The sequence below is a fragment of the Falco naumanni genome, chromosome 3 (assembly GCF_017639655.2).
Source record: "Falco naumanni isolate bFalNau1 chromosome 3, bFalNau1.pat, whole genome shotgun sequence".
NCBI classification, from domain to species: domain Eukaryota; kingdom Metazoa; phylum Chordata; class Aves; order Falconiformes; family Falconidae; genus Falco; species Falco naumanni.
In genome coordinates, this window is record NC_054056.1 from 24,255,033 (window position 1) to 24,279,502 (window position 24,470).

The following is a 24,470-nucleotide window of genomic DNA, read 5'->3' on the forward strand; positions in this document are numbered from 1 at the left end:
GTCTGGAGTATGAATTTTAGTATTTCTGTTATATTGTTGAAGCCAGTGGAGAAACCGCCAAGTGAATGGCCTCTGTTATGCAGACAACGCTAATTACAAAGGGTCCTGTTTCACCTGAGTATTTCTGTGGGAAATACCCAGAGTGGTGAGGCTCTCCTGAAACATCATCTGGAGTTCTGAAGCCTCAAGACTTCCTGGAAACTAGATTCAGGGCCTCTCAACCTGGACATTCAAACCACAAGCACCCAAATGTCCTGCCTGCTGTGGAAAGCCTGGGCCTCATGCTGGGTCATACTGAATTATCTGTGATGCTTGTGCCGAGAGGTGTAGAAGTAGGGCAAGGTGTTGACCACACGTGTGCGATTTTCAGATAAAGCAGAGAGCACCACCTCATCCTGCAAACTGCCTGAGGAAGGGAAGCCAGCCGTGATCTTCCTTCGCTTCGTTTCCAGACAGGGCTTAGCTCATGCTTCTAAAGAAGTCCGAATCTTACAACCCCTTGACTTCACAGAAATACAGTTTAAGGCTCAAAGCTCCTGTGGAAGTTGTATGATACCTGGTAACCCTGTATCGATCCTTGTACCAAGAGGTGTAGATGGAGCCAGCATATGTGCAATCCTACTGCTATGGGGGTGTCGTGGAACAGTGGCTAGCCATTGAAAACAGACCGTATAAAGTCACAAATCAGACTCCTCCATGCTTTGAAGGCAAATAAACCCCCAAACCCCAAAAAAGCCCCGTTGCTTCTCTACATGTACTAAAATTGGAAATGATTGTGCAGAGGCAGTCCAGGTGGCTGGTGCTGTGCCCGCTCTCCTATGACCAACCAGCTGCACATTTCTCAACGTTTCTAACGCCCAAAACACGCACCAGCCCCTCGCTTTGCACTCAGGTGGGGAGTCCCCCCCAGCCCCTCGCTCCGCAGTCCGGTGTGTGGGGAGCCCCCCCCCCCCAGCCCCTCGCTCCGCAGTCGGGTAGGGGTCCCTGGAGCCGGGCAACGGTCGGCTTTACGAGAATGGCGGGCAGGGAGGGGGCCAGGCTTGCGCTCATAGCTGAGCGCCCCGGAACGCCGGCTTTACACTAGAGCCCAGGGGCGCCAAAGGCCGGGCTTCTAGCTGCCGGCACAAAGTTTTGGGACGTGCCGCAGCCGCCTCAGAAAGGCTGGGGAGCGTCGGCAGCCGCCGTCACCCGGGCCGCCTCAGGAGCGGGCGGCGGAAGGCGCCGGGGGGGCAAGATGTCGGGCAAGACGCCCGGCAGCAGCGGCGGCGGGCCCGGCGGCCGCCCGCTCGGTCACATGGAGGCGCCATTTCCTCTGCCCTTGCTTTGCCCTTAAGGCCGCTGTGCCGGTGCCCGCGCCTCACCCCGCACGGGCGGGCGCCGCGCTTCCCTCCCCGTTCCCCCTCTCTGTTTCCCCCCAGCCTGGTGGAGAGGCTCTGGCGGGAGAAGGGGCAGGGGGCGGCCGGCTGCTCGGCCCCAAGCGGCCCTCTCCTAATAAAGCGATGGGGTCTGGGCCGCGGCGCCGCGCTCCCCGCGCCCTATAAATAGGCTCCGTGCGCGGTCCCCCGGCTCCGGCCGGCGCGGCTCTGCAGGCGGCGCGGCGCCGCGCAGCGAGCACGGCGGGGCCGCCACTGCCGCCGCCAGCAGAGCCCCGGCCCCGGCGCCCCAGCAAGATGCCCCGGGTAGACGCAGACCTCAAACTGGACTTTAAAGATGTCCTGCTCAGACCTAAAAGAAGCAGCCTCAAAAGCAGATCAGAGGTGGGGGCATTCAAAGCCAGCATGCTTTTTCTCCGTTCTCAGCGCCTAACTTCCTTAACCCTCCTTCCCTCCCTGCTTTATTTTTATTCCCCAGGCTAACGTAGCAATGCCCTCCCCGAGCGAAACGCCGTGGAAGTGGCGGGGGGGATGCCACTGCTCCCGGGACGAGGGCAAGACGGGGCCGGGTTGCGGAGCCCCCCTGGCCCGCCGAGCCCCGGCGGCGGGCGCAGCCCTCCCCCGCTCCCAGCAAAAATAAAAACGGCAGCGGGAGGGGAGGTGGGGGGGTGTTTGCTCCTGACAGGTGCCTCTGCGGATTTACTGCGGCGCTGAGCGGGGGGTGACCTCCGGTTCGGTGGGGGCTGCCAGCCGTAGGTGACCCGGCAGCTCTGCCAGCCCGTCCCCGGGGCGGGGGGCTCCCGGTTACGCGCCTCGCGGCTTGGGCTGGCAAAAGCATCCTCGCCCCCCGCCTCGGGGTTGTGGGCAGCGCTGGTAGCGAGTAACAGCCCTGTGCTTTTTAAAAAACAGTAGGAATAAACAACAACCAGCCAAGATGCTGGGGAGGGCTTCCCAGAGCATGGGGTGCCCTCGGGTGGGAGCGTGGGGCGGTGGGGGGTGGGCTTCACCCGTGTAGCCCCTCGACCTGCTGCGTGACCTGGGGCTCTGCCGCCCGGCTGGCCCAGGGCCGCTGTTAGCCACGGGTGTTGCTGTGATTACTTCTCAGCAGGGATCAGGAAAGACCCCAGGAAATCCCATGAGGATTGTCTCTAGCCAAAAAAAATGGCAGCCTGAGGACTGAAGGTGCCTTCTCGCTTACCTCACGTAACCCCAAGATTAACGAAGGGTTTAGTTTGACTAATGAAGGAATTACGTTGTGTTGGGGGATGGAAAGAGGATTAAGCATTTCTCCAGGGGAAGCAGAGTTGTAAGAGAGTCTGAGACAAACTAAGCGAGGTAGAAGGGCAAGGCTGGAAAGAGAAGCAGGATGGCCATGTTTACTACAGGCCTATGCCCGGCAGTTCTGAGGGCAACAACTAAGCAAAACATTTTTGCCATTATGAAGGTGTAAGACTGGAGAGGCCCTCTCACTAGCAAGGTGATCTCAGGCTAGTTGTTTCTAATTTGCAAAGAACAGTGTCCGGGCTGAGTAACTCCTCATCGCGTGCAATTGCTGCTCGTGAGGCCTGTAGGCCCCTTCCAGCCATTTGCTTGGAGACCTCTAGTCCCTCTTCGAACTCCCTGTGCTGGCCTGCAAACAGGTGGAGCTCTGCTCCAGTCAGTGACACAGCGCTTCTTGAAGTGCAGCGTTTTGTATATTTAGCTTATATATTAGGCAGGCTGTGGAGAGAAAGGCTGCTGGGAAGGGAAAGTGATAGGAGGAATGCGAGCTGATAGGGCGCGTTTGTACCGGGTGGCTGTGATGAACTGTTAAAAACATTTCACATGAGAAAAAAATGCATGTCAGGAGGGGGTCAGTGAAAACCGATGAAGGTTAAGAAATTGGACACTATCACAGAGGCTGTAGCAACAGGAATAAACAGTGTCTGTGAGAGCCAGATCTGAAATGGACAGCCCCAGTCTGCTTCAAAACAAGAATATAAATAAATAGTTCTGGCAGAGGAACAGAGGCAGCATACTACAGTGCCTGTTACCCAGCAAGCTGCTGCTTTGAAGCTTGTATCAGCAAGCGTCTGCTTCTCTGGTGTGAATGCCTTATTTTGCGCAGGGGTCGCTTTTTATGCAGTAACTAGGATTAAGTCATCATCTTAGAGAGGCAGTTTGGGGTGTTTGCAGCGCTTCTTGTAGGTCTGCTATGTCGGTACTTGGTTTTGATTCCTTGTACTGTCTTCATTTTCCATGATTTCTACTACTTTTTCAAAACCAGAAAGCAAATTTGGGGCTTGAATTAAAATATCAGAATTGGTTAAAGCAATGATCGGGGTGGGAGCAGAATTATCTGTTTGTGTGGTCTCTGTACTCATGTAGGCTGCTGTTCTTGCCTTTGGACTTGGCTTTGCAAGCTGTCCATTTTAAGTTCACCAGACAAGTGTTACGTAGGAAGTCTAGTCGTTAATTTAAATTTGTATATTCAAATAAGTCTGAGGAGCTTTAACAGAACAGCCAATGTCCTAGTACTTTCATATGTCAAGGGTCTAGATAGGAGTTACAAAATACTATTCATTATGTTCTTTCTAAAGAAACTTTTACTGCTGTTGAGTGGTGCACAATCCTAAAGTCAGAGTTTATTTTCTCTTAATGCATAGAATATTAAGCTATAAATTAGCTGTTACAACTCAGGAGAGAGACAAAGAGATGGTCAGAAGTGCTTCTAGAGGAGCTAAGGAAAACCAGTTAGCTTTGTGATGCTCCTTGGCGTGTTCATCTTGAGTACACAGTTGATCCCTTCACGATAGTATCATAATACGCTAACATAGTTACAGAGAATAGCAGCCAGAATGATCAGCAGTATTGACTGATTTCCACAAAGGGGAAAAAAATAAACATACTGGGACTATTCATTATGGTGAGGCTGTGAAGGGCATGCTAGAAGTATGAAGTAAGGAGTGGAATGCAAATGGTGAAACTGAGAAGTGGCTGTTGGTTGCCTCTCACAAAACAAAAAGGAAGCACTGAATGTAATTATCAGGCAAAGGTCGTAGTTTTATGCAGTGTATAATTAATCTTTGAAATGTATTGCTGTGGGATACTGGAGAGGCTAAGAGTGTGAAGGATTAAAAAAATTACAAGGCAAGCTCTTTTCCATGACTGGCTATTAAGTTAAGTGGATTGGAGGAGACATTTGTCTTTGCATGTCTCCAAACATCAGCTTCTTGGGACCTGGGAAGGTAAACTAGGAAAAGTGTCTTTCAAAACATACCTCGTTCTTATGTTCCCTTCCCAGACATCTGGTACTGGCTGTTGGAGAACTCTGGCACCACATAAACATCTCCAGTCCACTGTGCCATTTCTCCTGTTCTTATGGAACAAAAGCCTCATTAGAGAAAGCCCCGCAATTATCCCTACTGAATTCCTGCCATCACAGTATTATCAATCGTGTGGATAATTGCGTGAGATCCATCTGGCCGGCTGGCTAAAGGAAGCCATGTATGAGAAGTTACAGTAAGCGGAGGTGAGAAGCACTGAAAGAGTAATGGCCTTGTGTTCCCTGCATAGCTTTACGTCTTGCCTCAGTCTTTTCTTAAACGTACTCTTCTTCTCTACTTCTTTCTCAAATTCATTTGAAAGAGATGTTTTTCTTCTGTAAAACTGTGAGGCAATGGTTCTGGTGCTATTGTCTGTGTAGAACTGGATGTGTGATACTCTTGTCTTACCCTCCTCTCCCCCCCCCCCCCCCCCCCCCCCCCCCCCGCCCCCGGTTCTAGTCAATTTCATTAAAAGGGAGTGAAATATATCACATTTTCATACTTATTTCATACCTATCTTCTTCATACTATTTTCTTATATCAGCTGCAGCTGAAATTCCCATAAGAATGTTATGTCATCAGTGATGGGTGGAGAACTGAGCCTTTCTGATAGTCAATGGGAAGGGTGAGTGTCTGTGAAGATGTATCTTATGTTGCTCACCAAAGTGACCCTTCCCTTAGGAGATTATACAAAATGAGAACCTGTTTCACAATATATGACTGAGGCACCAAGTTCTTTCTCTTACACATATCAGTAATAATCCCCTCTACCATATTAATCAATCATAATGTAGCCTGCAATGTGACGGTTCTCAAAATATGTTGTAAATAAATAATCGGAGTCCTACATTTTTTATATTGCTTCCTTTCTGGTGGTGGATTTCAGTTCATGTCTCTGAATGTTCCTGGTTTAAAGCTGAAGTGAGGAGTAATGAAGACTAGTAACAGTGAAAATGAAGGCTCTTTCATAAAGAGTCTAACCTAATGTCTTTCAGTTGTGCGTTTCTTAGAGTTATTTTTCCCCCTTTTGCAAGATGCTAAGTAGACAAGTGGGAACTGATCTAAATTTGATATTGCCTCTTGCAAATCTAAGGAACAAAATTCCTCATGTTACCATGGTCATTTGAGGATGCTAAAGAAGAAACACCTTTAAAGGTGAAGGCTGATGCAGTTGTAAGAAATTTGAAACTAGCATCCTCATGGTTTAATAAGCCAGGGTATGATTGTTCATAATTATATGGCAAGAGTGCTGCTAACCATAGCCAAAAATAAGCGCTTGCTTTATTATATTGTCATTTGCATTTAAGACTGGGACAAAGTCCTCCCTGACCTGGAGACAGAGGGAGTTTCAGTTGTGACTTCTGTGGAGTTAGGACTTCAACTTGGGTTTCTCAGGCAGCCAAACAAACAGCTGAGGCTACTTCTATATAAAATAATCCACAGTCCTTTTGTCCTTTCTGTGCTTTCCAACCCTTCCTGACTTGTTTCTTTTTTATCAGCAAGAACTCTATAACACAGAAAACTTCATTTTACTTTTATATTTTATTTCTTACTTGTAAGGCAGAAGTTGTAACAAAATAAATTGAGGTAACCTAAATAATTCTATGGTTCTATGATAATAGTGGAATGGAAGGAGGAGGAACAGGAAACATGAGGAAAATTAAGCGGCAGTGTCTAAACGTTCTGTATCTGAAGTCAGTGGCAAAACTTTTGTTAGATTGCAGTTACTTAAAATAACATGTGCCTATTCATTGCAGGTCGACCTCACGCGCACCTTCACCTTCCGCAACTCCAAGCAGACATACACAGGAATTCCTATTATAGTGGCAAACATGGACACTGTGGGGACATTTGAAATGGCTGTGGTTATGGCGAAAGTAAGTCTTGATTCTCATTTATGCAACAATTTGGAAGCCGCTGGGTGACAATGAGCAGCTTTTGTTAATTTTTAGCTATGTTTGTTGGAGAATGGGGGGACATGAGTTAAAAATATCCAGAACAAGAAGGTGTGGTTTTACTGCCATGCAGCTGTGCTTTTACAGCAGTACAGTTACCAGAGACAGAGCTTCAGATGTAAGATAGTTTTAGTGGAGATGCTTACTGGGAAGCTTCTGCCTTGGGTGTAGCTTAGCTTCAGGTGGAGCTCCTAAGAGCTTAGGTTTTGAGGTCTGTGCTGTGCTCCCTTCCAGAAAAAAATGAACTCACAACAGTTTTGAAAGTGTAGGGTACTGGATAAAGCTGCAGCAGTTAGGAGTCTCTAGTTAATTAGCTTCTGGCCTCAAGGTTCACCTTCATTTCTTGCAGTGCTTACTAAGCACATTCAAAATATTGACCATAACTTCATGAAACATATCAGAAACCTGATCCTGAAAGGTCAGCTAAGTATGCTAAGTTACCTTTGAAGAGCCGTTTGGAGTTGCCTGGTCTGTTCACTGTTACTGTTACTTTCAAGCAGGATGAGCCTGTACTTAAAATGGGAATTTCTGGTATGTTGTTATCCCACAGCTGAGGGAAAGATGACTAACTTGGACGTTAATATCAGTTTTCTTATTTTTGCTAGCATGCAATGTTCACTGCAATTCACAAGCATTATTCTCTGGAAGAATGGAAACTGTTTGCTGCCAATCACCCAGAATGCCTTGAGGTACATTTTCATACTGTAAATTATTATGGTTTATTGCTTTGTTCCGAACTTGCATACACTGTAGTCTCTTGGGAGTACTGTTGTCAAGTGAGGTTTTGGGGAATGAAGATACTTGCTGTTTTTAAATGCATCAAAAGAAGTGCTTGTCCTGCTTTAAAAATAATAGCTATGCAAGTCCATTATGAAAGTGCTTATATTAAGATGCAAAAAAGCAAAGTTTGTATATGTCTGGAATGAAAACACAGAAGTATCCTGAACGAAGAAAAAGAAAATACTTGGGAATAGGTCTAACTGTTTCTGTTGCTGTTGGGAGCTGTGGTAGTGCTAGTGAGGGAGAAGGCTCAGACCACCAACACAAACAGCCTTGAGTAACCCAACCACAAGCTGGCCCTGTGTGCCCTTGTGCTAGGCAGGGTCTTTGCTGTCAGGTGTGCAAGCGGAGTTGGAGCCTGTGGGCTGGAGGGGCCCAGGTGCTGGGCCCAAGCAGGGATGAGCACTGGAAGTTCTCAGAGCATATGTGTCCTCCATTTACCTTCTCACACTAGAGCTCACGCTGTGCTGTTAGCTGTGCTGCCCTCCTTGACCTACGACCTTGATCAGGGTCCTAGCCTGAGCCATTACAGAGAAACACCATTTAGTAAAGATAAACACTGACTTAAGTTCTGACTTTTTCATATCCAGATTTCTTCTGTGCTCGTCTGGCAGGCTTCTATACCAGGAGGCAGTGTAAGAGCATGCCTGGCTGTCTCCCCTCTTCCTTGGAGTTCAGTGCAGTTTTGAAACTTTTTCTGTATAGAAAAGAATACTACACAGCTGTATTGTATCTTTACCTGTGGTGCATTTTACAGTTTATTATAAGGACTATTAATTACAGGATTATCTGAAAGCCAGCCTATCACTTAGGTTCATCAGGGTTGCTTATATGCCACTATAGGGTAGAAAAAGGTCCCCAGCAGTATCCTGTGTCTGAACACTTCAGCACTTATCTCATTTGTGGTACATCATCACTGGAGTAGCACCTTTTAGTGATTGGATATTGACGTGCTCTGTAACCTTGGATCTTTGCAGAGGTTTTGTGGGCCAACAGTTGTGGGAACTATTTTTCCATTGGAAAGAACATAGGAAGACAAAGGGGGAAGGAATCTGCTTATTTTCAGTGGTAGCTGACCCTGCTTGAGCAAGAGGGTTGGACTATGCAGTCTCCAGAGGTCTCTTCCAGACTCAACTCTTCTGTGATTCTGTAGATCAAGGTGGTATTTGGTGAACTTAAAGACCCAGCTTCCACTCTCTTGACAGTGCCCCAAATTTTGCCACTCAGCCTTCCTGGAAATCTACCAATTTAGGCCTTCTGTGTTTCTGTTAATATGAGTACGGCTGAGCCTTCATCCATCTCAGGTGATTATATTTGCCTGTGAGAATCCACTGTGAATGAAAAGCTGATAAAATGCTAGTTTTACTTTATTTTAGAGCCTTTAAACGAAACAGAAGTAATAGACCGATATTCCCAGCAAGGTGTTTTATTTCATACTATATAGTATGATTTTCACTAGTTTCCAGCAGAAGTCCTCCCAGGCCTATGCAGAAAAAGGCATACAAAGTGTATGTTTATCCTAGTTTTTACAAACTATTACTTCCTTTTTTCTCCCTGTCTTTTTAGCATGTAGCAGCAAGCTCAGGTAGTGGAAAAGCTGATTTGGACAAGTTAACAAGTATTCTAGAGGCCATTCCACCTCTCAGATACATCTGCCTGGATGTGGCAAATGGCTATTCAGAGCACTTCGTGGAGTTTGTGAAGTCTGTTCGTGCCCTGTTCCCACATCACACCATCATGGTAAGTGTGTAGAAATGGTGGAGGGTATGTGTGGGAATTCTGTCCAGGAACAGGGCCCAGAGTTTGGTTGTTAGGCATCAGAAGCTCTGTGGTAGCTCCATCAGTTTCTGATTCCTCATTTAAAAAAAGGAAAGAAAGAAAGAAAAGTCTGGCTCAGACGTCTTCCAGACTAACACATGTGGACAAATACTCTTCTGAGAATATAGAGGGCAGCTCTGTTCATCTACCCTTTCAATGCAGCAAGACATTGACTCTGAGACAAGTAATAACTGTTTAATAATATGTTGGCATTGTCAGTCTTCCATTGCTGATAATTTCTGTGGGAATGTTCGATGTTTGCTCTGATACAGCAGTTTGATGTTGGCATGGCAGGCTGGGTGGATCCTATTTTTTTCCTACTCACATCCTTCCTCCCACACCAGATGCAACCTCTAATCATAGGTAGGTTTATTTTGGTGATTCCAAGCTGTGGGAATGTGCCAGTGTTTCTGGCCAGTTGAGGCCGATAGCTGTTTTGGTCTATTAGACTGCTATGAAGACAGCTGAATGTAGACTAATCCTTGCCTCCCCTAAGAATCATAGGGGTATTGTGCAATTGTGAATGGGATCATCAGGGAGCAAAACAGTCAGTGCTGGGGCTTTTCATGCGCCTTCTTTAATGTTACTATACCTTCTCAGAGCGCTAATGCCATGCTTCCTCCAGCCAGAGTGTTTGCATCAACACAGGACTCTTTGCAGCGCAGTGCAACTGTTCCTGCTTGTTTACCCACAGCCCTTGAAGAAATGGGTCTGAATTTGGTTCCATGAGAATAGCAGAAATTCTCAAACAAGCAGCAGATTCTTAATGAGGACACCAGCCTTTCTTCAAGCAAGTGCAGCAAAAATTCATGTGTTTAGGCAACTCTTTCTCTCTTTTTTTTCAATGCCAGACACAAAACTTCATGCATGTAAAGTAAATGTGAAGTAAAAATGGTCATAAATGCACACTCTTGAGTTGCAGTAGGGAACTGCACGTTCAAGCAGCTTGTGGGAGACTACATTCCTTCCCCTCATGTCAGAGGAAGGCAGTGTTCTTGCATCTGATGGTGACATTGGAAAATGGAAGGGGGCTGGAATGCCTGTGGGGTTCTGGGTTACCATGGAATAATGAATAGGCATCCTTTAACAGCTGCCAGCAGACATGGGAACCTTTTCGGTATGACCATATTTCCCATGGCTTTTGGGAGAGCTTTTGGAAGTATGAAATGATAGATGTGGTTTGAGCTTCCTGCTCCATGTTCACTGCCATGAGGGAAGGAACTGTTTCCTTGCTTTGGATCTGAAGTATTGTCCTTAGTGACATTATTACTCCGGTATCTTTGGCTTGAAGTGTTATGGGAGGGAGAATAAACCACATAGCTTAAAAAATAAAAAATGTTTGGTATCAGGAGTGGAAAGAAAATTGTATGTCATCCACTCCTCTACCACAGACTGCTGACTTGGACTGAGAAGGGAAATCAACCAAGATGAATTGCCCGGAAGGCACGGGAGGCCAAAGTCAAAGTCAGATATCAAGCCCAGATTTTGGTCCAAGGTCCTTGAGTCAGTCTCATCCACCTCCCACATCTGTTAAGCTACCCTGCTTAGTTTCTCTGCTTCTGTGACTATGGTTATTGTTACTTCAGTTGTTCTGACAGCACCACCTGCTTGAGCACATACACAGCCCTGAGCTGTTCAGTTGCCTTCTCTAATTGTAGCTCCTTTTACTGAATGTGGTTTAGTATGGCTCGTATTGTTAATCTCCTGCACAGGGATAATTTCCATTCCTAAAAGCCTGCTAACAAACTTGCAGTGTTCAAAAACCTTCTGTTTTCCAAAGCCCCCAGAGTCTGTGCAGTGCCGCGGGTCTCTGATTCGGCTAGGGACACATACCTCTACCCCACTTCCAAATGAGTTTGCTTTACACTCTGTGCCAAAATGGCCTTTTGAAGCTATTCCTGGCTGAAATGCAGGAGCTCGTTTAGGTTCCTTTTTATGATACTCTGGAAGACATGTCCTGCTGCTACCTGTTCTGCCTGCTTTGATGTCTCCGTGCTATGCCTGCAGTATGCTCTCTGTTGTTGTAGCTTTCAAACAAAAGGGTTAGCAGTTAAATAGAAGGTATAAAAATAAAGAAGCTTTCTCATGGCTGAAAGCGATCTCCAGGACCTTGCAGGCTGCCTTGTTTGCTTTCCTCAGCATGACCATTCATTCCACAGTCAGCTGCAGTGCAGTACGTAACAGTAACCCAACCCCGGGTCTCAGGGAATGTATGTTCCCAGGGGCCGTGTAATGGGTCCAGCTCTGAGGCTAAAAGGTGGTGTGCAAAGCAACTGGTTAATGTTGTACTCTCTGTGGCCGATACTCCAGTGCAGATGGAGGATGTCTCGAGTGTAACCACCTTTCAAATACATGTTTCTACCTTTTATAATACTTGCTTTTATAATCACATTACCGTGTTTTCTTCTGCCTGGCTCTGACACAAGCTCTTTTCACTCCTGCCTTTCATGTTAATTTGCAAAGTAGATCAATTTCTTCATGGAACACAAAGGATAGGGAAGACAAACAGGGGCACAAAGGTAGAACATGACTTGCCTTAAATCACTCATTAGATTGAGGATGGAGGAAGAAGCAGTATTCCAGTATCCCGAGTGTCTCACAAATGCAGCACTGCCCCCAAGAATCAAGAGTGGTCCAGTGGGGTGTTTTGCTGTAGCACAGCATCATGTGCTTGGCTTGTTCCTGCTCACTAGTCTAAAGCAAAACTTCAGTTGACATTCATTATGGAGGGTCAGAGCTTTTATATTACAGTAAGCATAGTCCTTATTTATTAATGTAATAGTTGACGTGAGGGGTCTTCCATTTCACTGGAAGTCTGTTTAGCAAGCTAAGATATCTTTGCCAGCAAACTTTGCCAAGTTTTTATCCTGAGTTTTTCTTTTCGTAGTGTTCTCTGTTCATTAGAAAGAAGAAACTCTGGGGAGGGGGAGCAGGGAGTGTGGCAGGAAGAATGCTGGTGCAGAAACACTTTTGCAGATGCAGTAGCATCCACAAGATGTGGCCCAGAGAGGGAGGCAAGTGGAATCACAAAAGCAGGAGCAGTGGGAAATAGCAGGGGCCAGAAACTGTTGCTCCCTTTGGAGTCAGTAGCAGAACTTCTCAGGGCCTTGGCAGAGGCAGAATTCAGTCAGAGAAATCCATGCATACGGCTCCCAGTTTGTCTGGACCAGGCAGCAGAGTCAGTCCAGTTCATGGCATGTCCACCAGGGCTGGGGTCTCAGAGCAGGGGACAGCTATGTCCTAGGGTAGGAGACAGTGATGCTGCCAAAGCTGTCTTGGGTCAGTCACAATACTGAGTGCCACCACCCACCTGGTATGGCTCAGCCTCACAAAGGGTCCTCATCTTATGGTAAAGCACCCCTTGCCTTCGTAGGTGGGAAGTGTCCTTTGGCAGCGTTCCTAATAGTGTGGAGGCACAGACTGTGCTTTCCTCTAGGATACAAGAAGAAAGTTTGAGAACTGTTGTCACAGACGCTTCTCCCCAGCTTGATCCATTGCCATTTGCCAGCAGCTTTCAATCAGTGCAGCAGTGTTCCTGTCTTAGTCAGTATGAGTCGGTATTTATAGCAGGCTTTTATGAGGCACAGTATCAAATGCCTGACTGAAATTCAGAGGCATTGCCCTACTGTGTTCACTAATTTTGTATCTCTGTCAGAGAAGCTGTAGCCTTTGTAATCCTGTTAGGTGAAATCTTGATCCCATTAAAGTCGGTAGTGAAACTCCCTTGGACTTTTTTGAGGCCGGGATTTCCCTCAGGACTGACCCACAGTTCAGTGATCCTGGATAGTGCTGGAATGAGCCAGGATGACGCTTACTTGAAACCTCACTCTGAGTGATGGTACAGCTGAATGTCTCCCTGGGTGGATAAGGCCAGGCTCCAGCCCGGGTAATTTGTTGTAGCCCCTAATAACTCACCGTACTGAAGGCATGGTAGTTCACCTGACACTCAGTTGTTACTGATGCTGTTACTTTACTGCCGGGGGTAGCAAAGTTAGATTAGCAGTAAGGTAATCACTAGGCTATATCTCTTTCCAGAAAGCCAGTTATGCAGCAGTTTAGAAATGCATTGGTACATGGTCTTATCATCAAGAAGAGTGTGGTTTTTGCTAATACAGTACTTCCACCAATTACAGTGTTCCCTGCCTACTACTTGCCCAAATACGGTACAAAATGTTTTGTCTGTACTGGTTTCTTTGTCCCTGTTCCAATTACTTTACTTTCTTTATACCCAGTTAATTTTAAGGGGAGTTCATCTCTGTAGATTCAGTCCTCCTCTCTCTTTTTTTTTTTTCTTTCTTTTGTTTTGTTGGGTTTTTTTTTGTTGAGGTATTCTGGCTTTACCTGGCAGGTGGGGCTTTGAAAAGCCCTTTTGCCTCTATTCAGCTGTCATCCTGGCATCAGTAGTAAAGTAAGCATTGGTTTCAGTGGAGGTAGAGTTCAGCTGGATGTGAGAAAACAGCATTCCTACTCTTCAGCTGTGGGACAAGGGTCTCTTCATGTACAGATAGCTGTGCCTCTCTCATAGGGTTTATTTTGGTGCTATCTGAGGTCTGCAAAAGGTACCTAAAAGAAGCAAGCCTGTCATCAGCACGTTGAAGTCTGCTATGTAGAGATCTGTGTCTTCCCTGAAAATTTGTTAAGGATCTGCGGATTCAGAAAGGCAGAAACCACTGATGTGTGTACGTGCATTCCAGGAAAAAAATGTATGCTGGGGACATACGTGCTTTTCCCTGCTAGGATGAGCATTTTGTATCAACATATGCAGTTCCAACATTCTCTAGCAGTAACTTAACATTAAACGTCTGGTTAGTATTTCTGAAGAGACAGTTTGACAACCCGCTATGCTCTGCTAATAAGAAGACACTGCCTTTTAAGTTAAATATATATTTGATCCCAAATTTCATGGAGCCATTGACCTGTTCATTCCCATTTATGAATCTGTTGCACATACTCCAGTGTTTCACCAAGTTGTAATGTGCTTAGTGTCATACTGCACAGGTAGTCATCTGCCTTCCAGATGTATGAAGCAAAGATGCTTTGTTGATGTTGTAAGCAGCATGCTCTCTGTCACCCCACCTTGGAGTGTACAACACTTAGTATAACAAATTACTGCTTAGCAGAAAGGAAGCAGCACTTAGCTGGAAACACTGTACCTATTATATATTCTTTATTTCCTGACTGTCCTATTTTATTTTATTTTATTTGTAATCAATATCATGAAGTTTTGAGCAAAGTTAAGTGGTCCTGTGTCATAGACCACAAATTGCTGCCTAACAGTATCGTTGTTTTTGTAAGTGCTTCAGGTCGTGGCTTGTCAGCCGTTTCAGGCTAATAAAAGGGGGAAGTAAAATTCATTAAAAATAAATAAATGGTGAAATAGAACCAGAAATCAGTAAGTGGAGAATAAGCCTGGCCTAGCACTCCTTAGGTAGCTCCTGTTGACTTCAGCAGGAGTTTTGTTTAAATAAAAACTATGAAAATATTAAGTAAGGATATCTCTTCCCATATCAGTACTTCACAAACACTGGCTAAGTCCTGGAATATCATTAAATAAGTGGTCTTCTGAACTTCTATAGATCCTTAATTCAGATCTCCACAAATGTGTAGCCCATCTTGGTACAAGTACAAAACAGGTGTTGTGGGCAACTGGACTCATGTTTCATGCAGGTTTGTTCAGTGCAGGTTTTCTAGTTAGGGACATGCTGTAGACATGAGGCAAGCTACAGAGCTGAAACCTAAACTAGACTTGGGTTTCAAATGTCTGATGAGATGGTGGTATGATGGGCCTGATGGGATTCATCCCAGAGTACTGAAGTAGCTAGTGATATTACAGCAGGACTCCTCACACTCACCTGCCAAAGGCCTTGGGAGTCTGGGAAGGTTCCTGCTGACAGAAAGCGAGCCAACATTACTCCAGTTTACAGGAAGGGTGTGAGGGAAGGCCTGGGAAACTACAGATGGTAGTATAACCTCAGTAGCTGGCAGAATTATGGAGATCATACTGGGTACTACTGAAAGACATTTAAAGAGTAATGCAATATTCAGGCATGGGTTCACAAAGGCAGAGTCCTGTTTAATATCCTTCTGCAGAAAGGTCACCCACCTAGTGGATGAAGGGAAGGTGGTGAATGCAGTTTTTCTGGATTTTAGTAAGGCTTTTGATACTGTCCCTTGCAGCATGTTTCTGGACAAGAGTTGCCCAAGTGTGGGAGGAGCAGGTAGACAATGTCCTGGGTGAAGAACTGGCTGAACGGCAGGGCTTGAAGGGTTGTAGTGAATGGGGCACATCTGTCTGGTGATGGGTTACCAGTGGTGTTCCTCTGGGCTCAGTTCTAGGGCCAGTCCTGTTCAGTATTTTTATCAATGATATGGTGGTGGGAGTTGATTGCACCCTTAGCGTGTTTTCTGATGATACTAAGCTGGGAGCTGCTATGGACTCTCTCAACGGACAACAGGCATTTCAGAGGGTTTTAAATAGATCAGAGCATTGGGGGATCATCAGTGGCATGAGATGAACAAGAGCTAATGCCAGATTCTTTAAGTGAGAGACAGTAACACTGGACACAAGTGTGAATTGGGAGTGGCTGGAGAGCAGCCCTGCAGCAGGGGGTGGGGGTGCTGGCTGGCAGCAGGCTCAGTGTGGGTCAGCAGTGCCCTGGCAGCCCAGGGGGCAAACCCTGTCCTGGGGTGCAGCCAACACAGCGTAACCAGCTGGTCCGAAGAGGTGGTTCTCCTGCTGTACCCAGCGTCGGTGCGGCCTCGCCTCAGGTACGGTGAGCAGTTCTGGGCCCCACAATTTAGGAAGCATGTTAAGGACCTTGAATGTGTCCAGAGGAGGGCAACGCAGCTGGTGAAGGGACTGGAAGGAATTTCTTATGAGGAGTGGTTAAGGCCTTTGGGCTTGTCTAGTTTGGGGAGGAGGCAGCTGAGGGGCGACCTTATCACTCCCTACAGCTTTCTGAGGAGCTAAAGCGCAGAGGGAAATGCTGAGCTCTTCTCCCTGGGACACAGTGACAGGACGCGTGGCTCAAAGCTGCATCCATCAGAGGAGGTTCAGACTTGACATAAAGAATCATTTCTTTACTGAGAGAGTGGTCAAACCCTGGAACAGGCTTCCTAGAGAGGTGGTCAAATGCCCCATGCCTGTCAGTCTTTCGTGACTGTAATACCACGGTTTATCCTTTGGTCAGCCCTGAAGTTGTCAGACAGTTGGACTAGGTGATGTTGTAGGTCCCTTCCAACTCCTCTCCCCTCTCCTCTCCTCCCCAACTCTCAGAAAAATGGAAGTCACAAGTGAGCTGTGAAAGTTTTACACCGTGGTTGAAGTGCATTTTATATCCCGTATAAAGACGGCCAGTTGATGTGTTTAATAGAGGAGCTTGGTTTCAGAGGGAAAAGGGGACATGATGGCAACCGCAGCAGCGGGCTATTTTTACGATTTGAAAGAGTTGTTGTTTGCCTCGCTGTGCATTGTCCAAATGTTCTAGGTCTGAAAATGACCAGCCTTTCCACTGCACCAATGTAACCTCCACTCACTTGTTTTTCAAATCCTGTGTTTCTTCCATGGCAGTCTGTTGGCACTGTCCATCCCAGCCTATTGCTCTGGTTGCACTTTGGCTTTCCTCCAGGCTGTGTCTGCTGATATCAGCCCCACTCACCCCCTTGGAAAAGGGGTTGTGTCCAGCCAGATCAAGTTCCTGGTCATTCTCACTGTGTGGTCTCATAGACATTAACTCTGGTGCAGAGAGGGGACGGCTAATAGGGGTGGTCTGTGGGCTGCAGGGTTGGCTTCTGCCGTGGCCTGAGAGAAGAGTAACAGCACTAGGTTTGTCTCGGGAGCCAAATGGCAGAGAAAGTGTCAGGGATGCCCAGCAGCTGTGCCCAGTGCTTGGCCACCAAGGGCAGGGACAGCTCCCTGGGCCAGCCACCTCCTTACCCATGCGCGCATTATCAGCAACAACCTTCCTCTTTGCTAAATACCTGCAGAATTCATTTAAAATCTTGGTGACCTGTCTTCACACTCCTGGAGATTAAAGCTTATTCCCACAGGCAGCACCACTACAAACTGCCACACACTGACCCTCCAGCATTTCATCTCTTGTAGCTTCTTCAGTGTCTGGGCTCGTTTGGCATTTTCTCCGAGGAAGCTTCCAAAATGGAAGCTCAGTTCATGCTAGCTGTGGTTATTTCCTTTCCTAGGACGAGATATCCATTTCTGAAGAGACTAGACTAAGGCCACCAGCTTCCTGTTGAGAGCTCGCCCCACACAGTGCATCCACTGCTCACCCAGCCAGTGAAGGGCTGGATCTGCTGGCTGTGACTACATGGAGCTGAACTCCCATTGGCTTCTGATGGGTGAAGGCCCCATTAACACATCTCTCAGGCTTCACCTTTCATACTTTGATGTCACCAAATACATGAAACAGTGATGTTTGTGGTCAGGTCTGTTGAATTTAGATTGCAGAAATCCATCACTCAGGAAGCGTAGCTGTCCTTGTCCACATTCTGGATTTCATGGCATCTGTCGTGGTTTAACCCCAGGCAGTAACTAAGTACCGTGCAGACGCTCGCTTGCTTGCTCCCTGTCCCTTGCCACTGATGGGTGGGGGGGAGAACAGGAAGGAATGTAAAACCTGAGGGTTGAGATAAGAAGAATTTAACAATTAAAATAAAATAGGGGAAGAACCCCACACCCCCAGGGAAGCCCCCACAAACAATTATTATTAATTACGATAATAATGATAGTAATAATAATAATGATTATGATGATGTAACAATTATAATGAAAAAAAGGGAGAAGGGGAGAGAAACAAAATCCAAAGGGAAGGGAGGAAAAAACCCAAGTGATGCACAATGTAATTGCGCACCACCTGCTGACTGATGCCCAACCAGTCTGCGAGTGGTGATCGGCAGGTCCTGACAAACTCCTCCCAGTTTATGTGCACAGCATGATGTTCTGTGGTATGGAATATCCCTTTGGCTAGTTTGGGTCAGCTGTTCTGACTCTGTCCCCTCCCAGTTTTTTGTGCCCCTCCAGTCTTTTTGCTGGCAAGGCCTGAGAAACTGAAAAGTCCTCGACTTAGTGTAAACATTACCTGACAACAGCTGAAAACATGTGTGTTGTCAACATTGTTCTCACACCAATTCCAAAACACTGCACTGCACCAGTTCTAAGAAGAAAATTAACTCCATCCCAGCTGAAACCAGGACAGCATCTATGAACCAGAAAAATCTGTATCTTACGGTATATTTCTACAGCCCCCATATTCCCTGCCAGCTGAAGCCCTGACAGAAGAGATAGCCCCTACATCAACAAACCATGCATGAAGAGCTTCAGAGTAGAAATAGGTAACGTGATGTTAGGTGGAGTGCCATGGGTTTGGAAACCTCAGAGTAGGCAGATGTTCCTGGAGGCATGACTAGGTCACAGGGTGACTATGAGCCACCTCATATGAGCATGATACAGGCAGATGCCTTCTTGTGTGTTGGGAAGATACGTCTGTAGGAAAGGCAAGCATTGTGCAAAGCACTGGTGAGAACTCACCTGTACTACTGTGGACAGTTCTCATTCCATAGGTGCAAGAAAGAGGAATTCTGTCTGGTATGGAGGCAAACAAAGTCTAAGCAGTTGATTAGGGGCATGGAGGGCCTACAGAAGAAGGTGACTAGAAGGAGCAAGACAAAGGCTGAGAGGGCTGCTGTTGCTTTCAAGAAAGGTATCAAGTATGCAGGCCAAAGGAGGAAAAGAGGTATTGAAGTGCAAGGAAAAATGTTGTAAAGGACACAAACCAATTCAGGACTTCTTTCTAGAAGAAGACGTCACCATAAGTAGCACACTGTCTATATCTCTGTGAAGTTAATGCAGAGGGATCCAAACCCCTTTCTTTCACCTCTGGCATCACCACGACCAAATTAATATATATGATATAAATTACCTTATTTACATAGTCTGAATGTACATACCAATTTTGGCACCAGTGTACAAAATGACAAGAATAGTACCTTCCTTACTCTTTCAGTACTTAAACTGCTAAATCCTAAAGGAAAAAGATATTTCCCAGGGGTTTAAATGTAATCTGAACACATTCCCATGAAGTAAGGTAGGCAGATGGGATGGAGGGCTACAGGCTGTTGAGGAGAGATAGGCAGGGCAGGAGAGGTGGAGGAGTTGCAGTGTATGTAAAGAAGTTTGGCTGCCTGGCCCTTACGGTTAGGAATTATGCTGTTGAGAGCCTCTGGATGAGGATGAGGGGGATGGAAGGCAAAGCAGATATCCTGATGGCATCTTAAGTATCAGGGGTTTGGGACCAATCATGAATTTTTTTTAACTTGCGAATGTACCTGTGTGATTTTCTAAATCTCTGTGGCAGGCACAGTGAACGATATGGTAAACTATATTCTTTATGACTCTATATAGTTCAACTTGTAAAAGCTCGGGATAAAAATGCATTATCATCATTAGTCTTTACTGCAGTAGTCTTGAAATCTTCCATATATGTGATATTGTTCCTTCTGTCTAGGCAGGCAATGTGGTGACAGGAGAGATGGTAGAAGAACTTATTCTTTCTGGAGCAGATATTATTAAAGTGGGTATCGGACCAGGTAAGTCAAATCCAGTCAAATAAGTGTGACTTTTGGTGACATTGGTGGAGGAGTTGTCCAGATGGAGCCAGTGTATAATGCTATTTGGACTAGGATGCCTAGACCCACTCAGGTCAATAAAGTAGCAGTGCCCTTGCACACGGCGTATTTAAGAAATACATCAGCATGGTGTTAGTGTTTTGTACCGCAGAGTGTTACAGATTGCATCTTCTGGCAGTGAACGTGCCTGTTACTGGAAGCACTGAGTTGCCTGAATTGCTGACATTATCACTGATAATACATGTTCTGTTTAGGAACACTTTTTCTAGCCTGTTGACAAGAGGCTGAGTCATCCCAGCTAAAGCTCAAAGGATACTGTGTTAAGGTATCCACTTCTATCAAGGAAAGATAGGTTTCTAAATAGCTTTATGATTTGCATTCTGTTAAGCTGAGGTTGCTCGTTTTGTCAATTCCTTCAAAGACAAAATGACATTAGCTAAGGGTGAAGCATGGATAACATGTTATCCTCTACCTGTTACTGTTGCTTGGGAGCTAAAATTTACATTAAGGCACTTATATGTTACCTATCACTGTAACATTCCCATGGATAAATGGGAGGGCCCTAAATTTCTTGCAGTGCTTTTCCTGCCTTTCCTTCCCTAATATTGTTGTCTGGTATATACTGCCATATTGTCTTCCCTTTTTTCTTTTGCCTCTCTTGTGCGTTTTTTCATGTGCTCCATCCTTTTGTGATTGTCTTTAGACTGTGGCTGGGGTCACCATATGTGGGCTAGATTTTAAACTGCCTAACGTAAGTGCCACTTGACATGTAGCTGTGAGCAGCCAATGCAGTGCAAGCAGATTGTTTACTCTGCAATGCCAAATGGTTATGGTCCATAAATGGATAATTTGAGCAGAGCAAATGATGTCATAAAGGTTGCAGTTGTGCCCGGGAAGACAGCAAACAACAGTAAATACTGCAAAATACGTGAATAATCAACAGAGATGTCATGATGCTATGGTCACAGGCAAGTTCAGATATAAAAGAAGAATTATTATAGTTTGTAGCCTCACAGTGGAAATAGGAGCAAATGTTTTATAGCCCTCCCTGGAGATCTTTCTGAACAGATCTGTACAAGCTGACCACCCAGCACCACAAGTAACAAATGTTCCTCACAGAAGATCAAGCCGTGAGGCTCTTTTCCAGATAATGGTCCATCCTGTGGGAAATGTCAGTGATTTATTGTAAAGCATTGCATGTATAAGTACATACCCTGTGGAGATTATTTTAAAACTAATTTTCTTCCTACTTTGCAGAAATACTTTCCAGTGTTTTCACCTTGTCAGTTTTTTTTTGAAAGATCTTTGGAAATTTTTTACTTTACTGGTAGCTTGAGTATACCTGGATATCAGCTGGGTGAAGGGATCCAGATTTCACTGCATTTGGTTTAGCATCTGTTTTGAAATTCTTCTTATCGTGCAGACCTTTATGGTCTGTATCCTAAATTGTAAGACCTGAACTGGCAAAAAGAAGTCCTTATTTTGACTCATAATTTGAGGAGAAAAATAGAGAAGGTATTACAGAAGATCTATGGCCATGTTACCATGTTGAACTATAATTGAAGTGGGTTTTTATATATATGTAAGTATGTTTATATATACATACATTTACATATATGTACATAGGTATACATATATACACATTTATTTCTATATATACATATATTCATGCACCATGTATGTGTATAAATAATATAGTTTAATAATCAGATATAATTAGTATGTTTCCTGTAATAGTACGCTGTACAGCTTTCTGGTGATTACTTATCTCACTTCTTAAATACTGTGTGCTGATTTTCTTATATTCCCAACTATTGTGATCAACCAAATATTTCTGCTTTAAGTATTGGGCAAAAGATGGGTTTCTGTCCCTTGTGGAAAATCATCACAAAAAAAGAAAACAAAAGCACAGATTTTCCCTGATAATTATTTTCAAAAACATATGTAGAAAAGAGATAGAAATTTTTATTGGAAGAAATATTCAGGTATTAAATGCTGCTGCTGAGTCTCACGGGTTGTGACTCTGGTGCTTTTGTCCCCTTTCCCTTCAGGTGCCTCAGTCAGATTTGCTTTCTCATGATGCAGTAATTCCCTCGCCACAAAGCATTACTGATAGGACCTAAATTGGGAATTGTGGCCCTGGAGAAGAAAGGGGGGATATTAGTCACCTCAGTCACAGCTCCCATGGAGTGGTGTGATAGTATTTCAAAACTCAAGTTCCTGTGTGTTGCTTTTACCCATGAGAAAGCAACACTGGCAATGGAGACTTCTTGAGGAAAGAAATACGGGCAGAAACACTTTTCTTCTGAAAAACAAAAAAAAAGAAAACAAGCGGTATCTTTTCTGTCAGCCTAGTGGAATATGTTTTTTCCTCTTATTCTCTTGTCTAGGTTCTGTGTGTACCACTCGGATTAAGACGGGGGTGGGCTATCCACAGCTAAGTGCTGTTATTGAGTGTGCAGACTCAGCACATGGCTTGAAAGGACATATCATCTCTGTAAGTAAATATCATCTACTCAGATTCCCACTGTGCGAATCGTTGTGGAACAAGAGGATCAAACAGTCCAGTGCCCTGCATGTTAAAGGCTATCCTTCTGTCATCTCCAGTTGACCCCTGTACTAGCTCCTAGGGTAGTTAGTAGAGAGTGAAATGTAAAGAAACCAACTCCCTCTGATGTTTCAAAAGGCTTGGGCACCTCTCTCCCGTTTGTGCCTTTGGAAAGCTGCTTTTTGCTCCCTGAATGGAGTAAGCTGTTACGTGAACAGAATAGGAAGCTTGATAGTACTTTCACATTGATTTTCACGATCATTCCTACAGAAGATTTCTGAAAAATGAGTGAAATGTAAACAAGGCTTTCCCCAGAGAGGACTGAGGGACAGGCAGTAGCAGAGGGGAGTGCAGAGTAAAATAGTATGACCCCATCTGTGCTCTAGTAGCTGGATTGATTCAGATAGCATCCTCACAGAGCTGCCTGTGCAGAGGCAGCAGTGTTTCAGAGGTGGCTCTGTGAGCAGAGCTGGTGCATGAGCCACTTCCATTCTCTCAAAGCTCTGGGGAAATAATGAGCCTGTGGAGAAGAAAGAGCATGTGCCAGTATTGCAGAAGTGGCAGCTTCCACTCTACCAGCAAGACCAGATTCATCTCACATAAAAAAAGCAAATCTGTAAGCATGGCCCCAGAGTGAGCTAGACTGCAGCCTAGAGCACCCAAAGGTGCTGTGTGCTTAGGCATGCCCAGCCAGTCATTGTGCCCCTGATTGTGTCAGGCTGGCAGTCTCAGCAATCTGACTGGCACAGGGCACAGGGGCTGACCATTGTGTGCTGTGCTCACAGGTACGCTCACAGCCAACAGTCTCCCTCTGCAGCCCTAGAAAAGAGCACACAGTGAATTTTAGATCTACTGCCAAGTGAAATTGCTGGAAGGCCCTCATTGGTTCGACCCAGTTGTGACTAGTACCCATGTGAGGAAAGGGATGTGTTGTGTTGTTGAGGAAGGAGGGGAGAGGGGAACAAAGTGACTGGAGATGGGTAAAGGTATTGACTGTATTTCTTGGAGCTGTGGGTATAATGGAGCAGGAAAACAAGTATGCGTTACAGTTAGATCTCTCTTGCTCTTTATTAATGCATATGTATACCCTCCCCTCCATGGCTCCCCTATATGAATTTTGCAGAAAAAAAGTAGTCTGTGATTTTATGACTTTGGACAGTATTACAGATGTTTATGTCTATAGCAGACAGCAGAACACCTGTGCAATAGAGCATAAAAGACTGACTCTTTACCATGAAGGCTGGATAACTATCTGTGTCATCCCTAGCCATGGTGCTCAGAGACCCATCCTAGTTTTGCAATAATCACTTTCTGCTAGGAACCCTCAGAAGAATGTTATTATCTTGATTTTAAAAGAAAACAGGGAGTGTGTATTTAGACTGTTGAAAAATAAGACAGTTCTGTACCATTCCTCCTCTCCTTTCCTGCTTTGGGGATGGATCAGTTCCTGACCTGCTCCGCTAATGTTGGCTTCAGTGAGCCCACAGCTATCAACCCCCAAGCTATGACGGGGAGTACAGGAAGGCAATTCAATACCTGTCTGTTACAACATCTTGGCCAAGAGAATTGGAGTTGGGATCCCTAACACCATTGGAACTCAACTCCGTTGCCCAAGCTAAGGAGACTAAAGCAAGGGTGAGGATATTATGCCTGAATTCTGCAGCATTCAGATAGGTATTCATGTGTTTGTTGGGGAAGGAAAAGGCTGGGCTGCACGGTCATTGTCAGAGCTCTGGCAAGAGTATCACAAAAGAGAGGTGTCCTCCCCAGGTAAAAACACCATACGGGAGCAAGCCTAAGTATATAATTGGGTCTAGTGGCAACAAGTATTCGTGGCATCCCTCAAAATGTCTCACTACTGTCATTGTGTAGATTCAGGAAGGGGCACACCCTGCCTGAGCCAAAGGAAACCACTACAGGCAAGGTATTGCCACAGTTATCTATGTCAATTTGGCAGGAGAAAATATATCCAGCAGATTTTTATCATATTGATATGGAAGCAGCAGGAAGGATGTGAAAATTTTCAAAGCCTACCAGCTATTTTCGTGTA

General features: G+C 45.4%; 1 protein-coding gene across 2 annotated transcripts in view; it reads left to right on the plus strand.

Annotated features, from left to right (window-relative positions):
* Positions 1–1,335: 1,335 nt before the first annotated feature.
* GMPR (guanosine monophosphate reductase) overlaps positions 1,336–24,470 on the plus strand; it is a 33,438-nt gene continuing 10,303 nt past the window's right edge. The window contains exons 1-6 of one of the 2 annotated variants that reach the window (XM_040587681.1): positions 1,336–1,757; positions 6,436–6,555; positions 7,239–7,322; positions 8,980–9,153; positions 19,752–19,833; positions 22,263–22,369. In XM_040587681.1, coding sequence (XP_040443615.1) covers positions 1,671–1,757; positions 6,436–6,555; positions 7,239–7,322; positions 8,980–9,153; positions 19,752–19,833; positions 22,263–22,369 — 654 coding nt within the window. In that variant the 5' untranslated portion in view covers positions 1,336–1,670. Of the gene's footprint in view, positions 1,758–5,220; positions 5,304–6,435; positions 6,556–7,238; positions 7,323–8,979; positions 9,154–19,751; positions 19,834–22,262; positions 22,370–24,470 lie in introns of those variants that run through there. The other variant, XM_040587682.1, reaches the window with a different exon arrangement.